Source organism: Saimiri boliviensis, chromosome 2 (genome assembly GCF_048565385.1).
Source record: "Saimiri boliviensis isolate mSaiBol1 chromosome 2, mSaiBol1.pri, whole genome shotgun sequence".
Taxonomy (NCBI): Eukaryota; Metazoa; Chordata; class Mammalia; order Primates; family Cebidae; genus Saimiri; species Saimiri boliviensis.
The window spans coordinates 169184371-169197001 of NC_133450.1; the positions used below are offsets into that span (position 1 = coordinate 169184371).

At 35.5% G+C, this 12631-nt stretch overlaps 1 protein-coding gene across 14 annotated transcripts in view; it reads left to right on the top strand.

Annotated features, from left to right (window-relative positions):
• Nucleotides 1–12631, top strand: part of CCDC171 (coiled-coil domain containing 171) — a 545371-nt gene that overhangs the window by 267114 nt on the left and 265626 nt on the right. For all 14 annotated transcript variants that reach the window (XM_074394865.1, XM_074394866.1, XM_074394867.1 and 11 more), the window contains one exon: nucleotides 11972–12124. In XM_074394865.1, coding sequence (XP_074250966.1) covers nucleotides 11972–12124 — 153 coding nt within the window. The remainder of the gene's footprint in view (nucleotides 1–11971; nucleotides 12125–12631) is intronic.

Below are 12631 nucleotides of genomic sequence, written 5' to 3' on the forward strand. Positions count from 1 at the left end.
TTGTTTTTACCATAGCCTGTATTTAGAAGTCATATATAATTTTAACTGGACGGAGGTGGCTCAGACCAGTCTATAAAGGAATAAAATCTTGTGTATATATACAAACTGTAATACATGTAGGCCTGAAAATGGGCTGTCCAGGGAAACTTCTTATAAATAATGAGGGGGGAGGAACTTGGTTCACTAAAATCCTGGTTTTTATGTAAAAGAAAGGTCATTTTTTTTTCTAGGTAATTTTCTGGGTAGTGCAAGATGAAAGCCTTCCCCATCTTAGTAGTTAAAATGGAAATGGAATGTAATATCTCTGAGTACCATTCCTTCTATACATATATTCATCATGTATGGATCTCATTCAGAATTAGAATTTATGGGGCAGATGAGCCAATCCTATGTGGGCAGGATTTGGGATATCACTTACTTGGTATTTTGCTTGTCAAGTCCTTTACTGAAGATAACAGATCCTTATAGTCAGGCTGCTGAGAGATTCATAGCATATTATCATTTTACATGTACAAGTATACCAGAAGTTGTTTTTCCTTTTCTTCAGAGTAATCTATGGTGTGGATAATAGATGATTTGCTGTAATTTCTAAGCTTATTTTTTTCCATTAAAAAACTAAATCTTTTTCAAATTATATTTTTTTGAGAATCAAAAGATGTTTTGATGGAAGTGTAGAAGTTATATGGCATGATTTGTTAGAATAGAGATTCATTATTTTGTTACAAATGTTTATTGAACACCTACAGAATGAAGTCCCAGAAAATATCATCTGAAGTTTTCATTTGAAATATTTATTTTCATTACATAAACAAAAATTGATAGCACAGAGTCAATGCAGAGTAATACTTATTAGTGAGTGTGAGATCTTTGATAATTCTAGTGTCATAGCAAAATTCAAGAGGAGTTTGCTTTATATCTTTTTCAGTTAATAAAGGAGAGAACATGGATTCAATAAAGGGGAGAAAATGGATTCACCTGATGTTATGTGAATGTTGTCATAAGTTAGCTGTGCACTTTATGAAACTTGGGAAGCCTGGATTAAGTCTGCTTATTTCACTGACAAACAAACAGGCAAACATCAACCAATCCAAATCAAACAAGAAAACTTGCAACACATTGAGTGAACATGGGCTTTGGAATTGGACAGACATGGGTTTGAATCCCAATTCAGCATCACCAAACCATAGTTTCTTAATCTGTAAAGATAATATGAATCTTACAGGATTATTGGAAGGCAGCTATGTTCACCACTGTACCACCAATACATCTACAGGATTATTGTCAGAATTAGAAAAAATATGCAAAGCTTATAATGTGGTGTCTGGTCCATAGCAACTATTGTTACAACCAGGGTTCAGGCAAACCCTGGAACATGGGAACTACAGAGGAAGCTAGAACACCTTTGAGCAAAGATTTCGTAAAAGTATAGGCTTTATTGACTCCCATACATTCTAACTTATTTGACAGTTCCTGATTGTGGAGTGTGGGGTTCACCTCCTTTGGGGCTTACACAGGTTTGCCTTTGAGTGGAGAATTGAGCTAAGTGCATATGCTCCTCTGATTACTGTGACTCTTTTGAGGCAACAGGCTGCAGAGAGTCTCAGAATAGCTGGCGTTGCTATGACAGTCAGTGAGCAAATATAGACAGGTATCTGATATCCTCTTGTGTGATGAGCAAAATGCTAGGTCATTTTATTCAAGTATCTGCATAAGAAGTTATGTGCAGAAGACTGGTTGGTTTAGTCCATGCCTTTGCCAGCTAAATCAGTATCATTTAAAAAAGGTTTAATATGTTATTCTCTTCTTGTTTGTTTCTAAAATTTATATAGACATGTCTATAAATGTGTATATCTTCCCTTTTTAAATTAAATGTTAGAATACTATATATTTACCTTTTTACTTTTTTATTTTGAAATAATTATATATTCACAGAAAAGTATATAAAGAGCTGTGTATGCTTTATCCAGCTTTCCCCAATGTTACATCTTACATCACTTTAGGAAGATATCAAAACCAGAAAATTGGCATTAGTACAATGAATGCATATAGTTCTGTGACTTTTTTGCACATATATATTTGTATAACCACTACCACAATCATGATACAGAAATGTACCAACAAAATTCTCTCTCGACTAACTAGTTTATGGACGTATCACCCCCTACCCTGCCATCATTCCTAACTTGTAGCAGCCATTTAATATTTTCCATTTCTATAATTTTGTCATTTCAATAATGTAATATAAATGCAGTCATACAGAATGTGACTTTTCATGTTGGCTTTTTCACTCAATGTAATGCTCTTAATATTCATCTAAGTTTTTGCATGTATCAATAGTTTATTCCTTTATTGGTCAATATTGATTAATAGTTAATTGGTGACTTGTATTCATTGTATGGATGTATCACAGTTTGTTTAGGCATTCATTCATTGAAGGATACTTTGTGGTTTCTGGATTTTGGCTATTACGTATAAAGCTGCTAGAAACATTTGTATGCAAGTTTGTGTGGGCACAAGTTTTCAATTCTCTAGGATAAGTACTCAGGCATGTGATTGCTTAGCTGTATGTAAGTTACATTTGATTTTTAAGAAAACTGTCAAACTGTTTTCCAGAATGCTATTTTTTTTTACCATGAATGTATGAGAGATCCAGTTTTTCTGCTTCCTTACCATCACTTGGTGTTATCACATTTTTTTCTGCTAGCCATTCTGATAGGTGTAGTGATGTCTTACTATGGTTTTAAGTTTGCATTTCCCTAATGCCTAGTGATTTTTAAAATATCTTTATTTGCTTATTTACTATTTGTATATTCTCTTTGGCAAAATGTATCTCAGTGCCTTTTGCTCATTTTCTAATTGTTTGTCTTTTCACTTTGAGTTTTGAGAGTTGTTTGTATATTCTAGAAAGTAGTTATTTTTCAGATGTGTGGTTTGCAAATATTTTTTCTCTGTCACTTAGTCTTTGTAACAGGATTTTTCACAGACAATAATTTTTAATGAATAGTTTTTGATGAATTTCAGTTTATTTATTTATTTATTTTAAATTGGTCATGCTTTTGATTTTGGGTGTTAGAACTCTTTACCAAGCTCTAGATTCCGAAGATTTTTTCCATATATTTTCTTCTAAAAGTTTCACAGTTTTATATTTTACATTTAAATCTATGATGAATTTTGAGTTAGTTTTGGTATAAGGAGTTTTGGTATAAGGAGTGTTTAGGTTACAGCAATCAGAATTCTAAGAATTCTTCCCCATGTTGTACATCTACTATAAAATCAGTCTTCTCCCCTCCATGGTGGGAGATACCAGCAAATGCAATAGATACCACTCCTGTGATAAGTTATTCATCAAGAGATTGTCCTGGATGGGCCTGACCTAATCAAGAAGACACAGTGTCTGAGAGATGCTCTTCTGCTGGCCTGGAGGAATGCAAACAGCCATGTTGAAAGAGGAGGGGCCATTTGGCAAAGACCTGAGTATGCCCTTTAGGAGCTGAGAGTGATTCTGGGTGACAGCCAGCAAGAAAATGGGGACTTCTGTTTGATGATGGCAAGTAAGTGAATTCTGCCAACTTGAATGAGCTTGGAAGAGGACTCTGCTTCTCATATGAGATCAAAGCTCCAGATCATGCCTTGATTTTAGCCTGCTGAGACCCTGAGCAGAGGGCCCCACTAATACATGCTGGACTGCTGACCCATGAAAATTAAGAAATAATAAAATTTGTGTTGTTTTCAGACATTAAGTTTATGGTTATTTGTTATGCAGCATGCAATACAGATTTTAATACCCTAGAGTGAGGTGCTGCTTTTGTATTTCTATATAGATGATTTTGATTATTGGAGTTTACATCTGGGTGTGAGAGGAAGAAGTAGGACATACATGCTGTGAGGCACTGTGGATTGATAGACTGTCTTCTGGGTTAGGAAGCTTCCTTAGGCTCTGCTCTGCTTTTCTGATTCTAGGGTACATACTCATAGTTTTTGTTTCTGGGGACAAACCCAGCTGCTGCCACCCTGAACATCCCTAAGTATGGGAAGAGTCAACTAGCTCAGTTGCTTCCAGTGTACTTCTACAGTTAGTCACCTGATGCCACAGAGGAGTACTCTCCTAACTGTTTTGATTGCACAGTCTTATTTTTAAGCCAGTTTCCCAACATACACACATTTATCCCTTAATAACTTATATATGTGTTGTTATTAAATAGGCTCTATAACATAGAAAAAGAGAAAATTTTAAAGGTATAATTTTTAAAAGTTTTAGGAGAAAGATTAAAAAGTAAATATAAAAACTATTGAGAAAATGAAAAAGATCAGTAATTGCCAGGAGTTAGAGTGAGCAAGGGATGGATCTGCTGAACACAAGATTGTTAGAGCAGTGAGGTTACTTAGTATGATATTAATAATAGTGAATACATGTATACATTTGTAAAACCCATAGAATGTACAACACCAATAGTGAGCTCTAATGTAAACTGTGGACGTTGGGTGGTAGTGATGTGTCAGCATAGGTTCATTTCTGTTGCAATAAATGCACCACTTTGTAGGAGGGTATTGATATGGAGGAGGCTTTTTGTGTGCGGGGGCAGAGCATGTATGGAAACTCTCTGTACTTTCTGCTCAACTTTTCTGTGAACCTAAATTGCTTTAAAAATCGTTTATTGTATTCAGTTAGGAAAGGAGGAAGTCAAATTGTCTCTATTTGCAGACGACATGATTGTACATTTAGAAGACCCCATTGTCTCAGCCCAAAATATCCTTAAACTGATAAGCAACTTCAGCAAAGTCTCAGGATACAAAAATAATGTGCAGAAATCACAGGCATTCTTCTACGCTAATAACAGAGTAAAAGAGAACCAAATCAAGAGCGAACTCCCATTCACAATTGCTACAAAGAGAATAAAATACCTAGGAATAAAACTAACAAAGGATGTAAAGGACCTCTTCAAGGAGAACTGCAAACCACTGCTCAAGGAAATAAGAGAGGACACAAACAGATGGAAAAACATTCCATGCTCATGGTTAGGAAGAATCAACATTGTGAAAATGGCCACAATGCCCAAAGTAATTTACAGATTCAATGCTATCCCCATCAGGCTACCTATGATCCTCTACACAGAACTGGAAAACCACCTTAAACTTCATGTGGAACCAAAAGACCCCACATACCCAAGACAATCTTAAGCAAAAATATTGTCAAAATATACTACAAGGCTACAGTAATCAAAACAGATTGGTACTGGTATCAAAACAGAGATATAGACCAATGGAAGAGAACAGGCCTCGGAGGCAACGCCACACATCTACAACCATGTGATCTTTGACAAACCTGACCAAAACAAGCAATGGGGAAAGGATTCCCTGTTTAATAAATGGTGTTGGGATAACAGGCTAGCCATGTGCAGAAAACAGAAACTGGACCCCTTCCTGACACCTTACACCAAAATTAACTCCAGATGGGTTAAATACTTAAACATAAGACCTAATACCATAAAAATCCTAGAAGAAAACCTAGGCAAAACCATTCAGGACATAGGTATAGGCAAGGACTTCATGACTAAAACACCAAAAGCATTGGCAACAGAAGCCAAAATAGACAAATGGGACCTAATTAAACTCCAGGGCTTCTGTACAGTAAAGAAACATTCATTAGAGTGAACCAGCAACCAACAGAATGGGAAAAAAATTTTGCCATCTACCCATCTGACAAAGGGCTAATATCCAGAATCTACAAAGAACTAAAACAGATTTACAAGACAAAAACAAACACATTCAAAAGTGGGCAAAGGACATGAACAGACACTTTTCAAAAGAAGACATATATGAAGCCAACAAACATATGAATCATCATCACTGGTCATTAGAGAAATGCAAAGTAAAACTACATTGAGATACCATCTCATGCCAGTTAGAATGGCCATTAAAAAATCTGGAGACAACAGATGCTGGAGAGGATGTGGAGAAATAGGAACACTTTTACACTATTGGTGGGAATGTCAGTTCAACCATTGTGGAAGACAATGTGGTGATTTTTTAAGGACCTAGAAATAGAAATTCCATTTGACCCAGCAATCCCATTACTGAGTATATACCCAAAGGATTATAAATTGTTCTATTATAAAGACACATGCACACATATGTTCATTGTGGCACTGTTTACAATAGCAAAGACTTGGAACCAACCCAAATGCCCATTGATGATAGACTGGACAAGGAAAATGTGGCACATATACACTATGGAATACCATGCAGCCATTAAAAACGATGAGTTTGTGTCCTTTGTAGGGAAATGGATGAATCTAGAAACCATCATTCTCAGCAAACTGACACAAGAACAGAAAATCAAACACAGCATGTTCTCACTCATAGGTGGGTGTTGAAAAATGAGAACACATGAACTCAGGGAGGGGAACATCACAAACTGAGGTCTGTTGGGGGGGACTAGGGAAGGAACAGTGGGGGTAGGGAGATTGGGGAGGGATAACATGGGGAGAGATGCCAGATATAGGTGACAGGGGAATGGAGGCAGCAAACCACATTGCCATGTATGCACCTATGCAACAATTCTTCATGATCTGCATATGTACCCCAGAATCTAAAGTACAATAATAAATTTAATAAATAATATTAAATAATTTAATAAATAATATTAAACAAAAACAAACAAAAAATTGTTTATTAAAAAGTAAGTATGGGCATCCTATAATTTTTTTCTATTTTAACTCACTTTGGTGACTATAAATACCAATAAGTATGCAAGATAATAAATTCTACCTTATAAAGTAAGAAATAACATTTTTATTCTTTACTATGGATTGGCACTGGTGTCTTCACTTGGTCTATTTGTTAAATTAATTGATGTGTTCTGTCAGGTATGTTAAAGGAAGAGTGGAAGGCTTTTGTAATGTAAAGAGGATGAAAATGGCACCCTCACCCTTGTATTTGTGTTTCAACATGAAATTATGTATGTAACTGTTAAGTGAATTTATAGATTAAATTATTTTACATAGTACAGTCTTTACAATAGTTTATAAAGAGATGAGAGATAGACTTTAAAATCTTCTCTTTAAGGTTCACTGTTGTGGCAAAGTGCTTCAAAGTACTCTTGAACCTGAGAATGAATTACGCAATTTTCTTTCAAAAAAAGAGAAAGGTTACAAATCTGTAGAGCTTTTCTTTGATGGCAAGTAGCTATGAGAAACATTCTAGCTAGAAGATATTAAACACATACTCTGTTACTTCAAGGTACAGTGACATTTGTAAAAAATAAAAACTAACTCCTCTATTTGAGTTTTGCAGAGAAATCATTATAAAATAGCTGTTTGGAAATGTTTCCAGAATTATGGACTTTTTTCTCAAAATGATACAAAGCTATAAAAAATCCATGTTTTTTAAAAAAATTTTATTTTATTGCATTTTAGGTTTTGGGGTACACGTGAAGAACATGCAAGATTGTTGCATAGGTACACACGTGGCAGTGTGATTTGCTGCCTTCCTCCCCATCACCTATATCTGGCATTTCTCCTTATGCTATCTCTCCCCAACTCCCCACCCCCCACTGTCCTTCCCCTATTTTCCCCCAACAGACCCCAGTGTGTAGTGCTCCCCTCCCTGTGTCCATGTGTTCTCATTGTTCCAACACTCGCCTATGAGTGAGAGCATGCAGTGTTTGATTTTCTCCTCTTGTGTAAGTTTGCTGAGAATGATGGTTTCCAGGTTCATCCATGTCCCTACAAAGGACACAAACTCATCGTTTTTGATGGCTGCATAGTATTCCATGGTGTATATGTGCCACATTTTCCCTGTCCAGTCTATCATTGATGGGCATTTGGGTTGGTTCCAGGTCTTTGCTATTGTAAACAGTGCTGCAATGAACATTTGTGTGCATGTGTCCTTATAGTAGAATGATTTATAATCCTTTGGATATATAGCCAGTAATGGGATTGCTGGGTCAAATGAAATTTCTATTTCTGGGTCCTTGAGGAATCGCCACACTGTCTTCCACAATGGTTGAACTAATTGACACTCCCACCAACAGTGTAAAAGTGTTCCTATTTCTCCACATCCTCTCCAGTATCTGTTGTCTCCAGATTTTTTAATGATCGCCATTCTAACTGGTGTGAGATGGTATCTCAATGTAGTTTTGATTTGCATTTCTCTGATGACCAGTGATAATGAGCATTTTTTCATGTGTTTGTTGGCCTCCTGTATGTCTTCTTTTGTAAAGTGTCTGTTCATATCCTTTGCCCACTTTTGAATGGGCTTGTTTTTTTCTTGTAAAACTGTTTTAGTTTCTTTGTAAATTCTGGATATCAGCCCTTTGTCAGATGGGTAAACTGCAAAAATTTTTTCCCATTCTGTTGGTTGCTGATTCAGTCTAATGACTCTTTCTTTTGCCGCGCAGAAGCTGTGGAGTTTGATTAGGTCCCATTTGTCTATAAATCTTCAATAAAATACTGGCAAGCCAATTGCAACAGCACATCAAAAAGCTTATCCACCATGATCAAGTAGACTTCATCCCGGGCATGCAGGGCTGGTTCAACATACGCAAGTCTATAAATGTAATTCACCACATAAACAGAACCAGCCGGGCGCGGTGGCTCAAGCCTGTAATCCCAGCACTTTGGGAGGCCGAGGCGGGTGGATCACAAGGTCGAGAGATCGAGACCAACCTGATCAACATGGTGAAACCCCGTCTCTACTAAAAATACAAAAAATTAGCTGGGCATGGTGGCGCGTGCCTATAATCCCAGCTACTCAGGAGGCTGAGGCAGGAGAATTGCCTGAACCCAGGAGGCGGAGGTTGCGGTGAGCCGAGATCGCGCCATTGCACTCCAGCCTGGGTAACAAGGGCGAAACTCCGTCTCAAAAAAAAAAAAAAAAAAAAAAAAAAACAGAACCAAAGACAAAAACCACATGATTATCCCTTTTAGAATGTCGTAAAGATGAAATTTGCAAAATGTGTTTCTCCAAGTTTAGAAAATGGGATAACTTTTGAAATGTGGAACTTTTAATCCTAAAATATTAAAGGCCAGTTCTCTTGTGACTTACAGTGAAAAAATAATCCAGGAGCCTATTACTGTTGGAAGGGAACGTTCTTATCATTCAATAAGCATTTGTGCATGTTTTCAGCCTTTTATACATTTTAGGACCTTAGAAAATAAAAGTATATATGTATGTATATACATACCACATATTTCAGATTGTCTCATTTAGATTTTAGTGGAGAATTTAAAAATAGAACAATAGTAATAATACTACAACAAAATTCAATCGTTTACCAGTTTTAGAGTGCTTTCTTATATTAAATGCAATATAGTTGAAGGGTTAAGAGAATGGATTTGCATGAGAAATACTTGGATTTAAATCCTGACTGCTGTACAACTAGTTGTAAACTTGGGCTAGTTATTTAATTCCTCCAAAATCCTGTGTTTTGCTCTGAAAAACTAAGTTAAAAAAGTACTCCATATGGTTACTGTAAATGTAGATGTAATTAAGCATGTAACATGCTTACATGGTCCCTGCACTTCAGAAATAATAAGCATTAGCTATTTTAATTTTCTGAGCCTAATGAACATTAGCTATTTTATTTTTCTGAACCTTACAACAGTTTTGAAAGTGGACAAGAAAACCAGGCACGGTGGCTCAAGTCTGTAATCCCAGCACTTTGGGAGGCCAAGGTGGGCGGATGACGAAGTCAAGAGATCGAGACCATCCTGGCCAACATGGTGAAACCCCATCTCTGCTAAAAATACAAAAAAATTAGCTGGGTGTGGTGGCATGCGCTTGTAGTCCCAGCTACTTAGGAGGCTGAGGCAGGAGAATTACTTGAACCCGGGAGGCGGAGGGTGCAGTGAGCTGAGATTGTGCCACTGCACTCCAGCCTGGCGCCTGGCGGCAGAGTGAGACTTTGTCTCAAAAAAAAAAAAAAAAGAAAGAAAGAAAGTAGACAAGAAAATGACGCTTTTTCCCATTTTATAGAGGTAGGAGATGGAGGCTCAGAGAGATTATGTGACATTTTCCAACAACATAGACTTGAATCAAAGTAAGAATCAGAAAGAAAAGAAAAACCCAGGACTTGTCATTTCTGATCCACTATCTCAATAGATAAGATACATGAATTTATAAGAATTGAGAGAGACTTGACATGGGAAAAAACAGATGTAATCTAAGAGTTTCTGATTTTTACATACTTCTGAGACACAGGGATCTATTGTGTATTAGTATTAGCTATAAACTTACCTTGAAATAATTCGAAGGGAGATAGGATATGTCAGATATTCCCAGGTAAGAAGTCGTGTAATGCTTATGTAGTGTTTGTTAATAGATTCAAGTATATGTACTTCATCCTTTTATGCCTAGTCTTTAATTATACTTCTGCTTTTTTCAACTTGAACAGACTTTCACTAATAATTTATTCATTAGATTAGGTGTTAAGATTTTACTTTCCCAAACATCATCACCCTTTCCTAGAAGGTATTTTATACTCATATATGGTTTCAACTTAAAGTTTTTATCTTTTCTAATTTTCTTTCCTTCCTTCCTTCCTTCCTTCCCTCCCTCCCTCCCTCCCTCCCTCCCTCCCTCCCTCCTTCCTTCCTTCCTTCCTTCCTTCCTTCCTTCCTTCCGTCCGTCCGTCCGTCATTAATTCAGGCAGTCATTCCAACAAGTACTCACTATGGGCCACTATCATTCCTGAAGCTGCAGATATGTATAGGCACAGTATCTGGCCTTAAGTAGCTCAACAGTCAATAAAGAAGATAAACATGTAAACTAATAAATTTCTGCTAAAGCAATAAATGTAACAGTAGAAGCAGGCATGAAGGGCTCACAGAAAACCAGGGTAGAAGTTAACACTGCCTTTTTTAGGCTCACAAGAGGGTTCTTGAAAGAGATCTGAGCTGGATTTTTAAGGGCAAATATAAATTTATTAGCAAAAAGGTCTGAATTTTCTTACTCATACCTGCAAGTAACTAACTTATCTCTGTTTTGCAAACATTCTATAAATTGTTTCTCTTTCTTTGTTTACTAAATTATTTTTTACATGCATTCCCAATGCTCAAATATATAATTTCTCAAAGGTTTCCTAATTCAGACCCTTAAAATAGAATGTAATTTGCAAATTCTCAGACTGTCTATCATTATACTAAGTTGTGGCTGTTGCAGGAACATTTTTCTTGTAAATAATATAATATTATTTTTGAAAATGTCTTTGAAATGCGGGATTTTATTTTGCTATATTTGAGTTATTTTGAAAGCCTTTTTAAAAAAGGCTTAATAGTGTCCTGGACTTAAAAATCATTACACATTGTTTTAGAAGAAATCTATAAGATATGATTAAACTGTGATGTAACAATTCCCTAAATACTGTGCTGTTTAGGGGAGATAATAAGTTACCAGGACTTGCTTGTGTTAATTATTTTATTATATACAGTCCAATGTGAGGGCATTTTGTGTTACGTGAATGAATATAATTATACTTTTCTTACAAAATCGGAATCATTATTTACTCTTAAAAATCCCAAAATTACTTTAGCTCATTTTGTTTCAAAACATTTGTTTTTTAGATGGATTAAAAATTTTACTAGCTCAGCTTATTTTGAAATATCTTGTTTGTATATCCATTAAGATTGCACCTCTCTTAAGATTGATATTTAGGTCAAATTACAACTTGAATTTAACTTTACTATAGAAAATAACTGTGCCATCTTTTAAAACTGCATTCTAAATTTTAAGCACAATAGATCAAAGTACATCTTATTTAAATAGATACTCTGGAATGAAGTCTCAATTATTTTCTCACAAACTTTCTTAAAATAGTCACTGTTCTCAATATAAAATGTGAGGTTTAGCTTTATTTTAAAGAAAGATGAAAAGTTATTTTAAAATTTTAATGGTTTTGCTTTCAAATTATGGTAATTTTCCTTTGGGGACATATTTATTTGAATTGTGTGTGACATTATTTTTATTTCTTAAGGGTATGATTAAAAGTTTCATGGATGTCTACCAGCTTGCAAGCACTAGAATCACAACATTAGAGAAGGAAATGACATCTCATCGAAGTCACATTGCGGCCTTGAAATCAGAACTTCACACAGCTTGTTTGCGTGAAAATGCAAGTTTACAATCAGTAAGTCCTTGTCTAACAATATTTTTATAACTCTTTGAATCTTGGGTTACATTTAAATTTATGTTTTTAATGTTCATAAGATCACTTGCCAATATATGTGATTTAGGGAAAATGATCAGTCAAGTAACATAAAATTATTTGTGTGGAGAAAAATTTGAAGGAAGAAAAGCAATTTTTTCATTGTCTTATGTATAAAGATATGCATATTGTTATCAATGCTAAAACACTACATCAAGATTCCTTTGTGTTTGGCAGTGCAGCTGACAGTTGGATTTGGCAGTCTGCATAGTTAAAGCTTGCAACTGTCTGAAGATTCAGTGTGTCCCATTAAGACAGAATATTATTAATTATGCGTATAACCAAAATGGTAATTAGAACATGTGATTATTCTCTGTAGAAAACTAGACTTATCCATAATACATGCCTAGCTAAAGATGCATGTTGTGATTCATCTATACGATTAAAATTCAGTTTCAGCAGTTATTTTTGTCTTAAAATTTTAGCCCA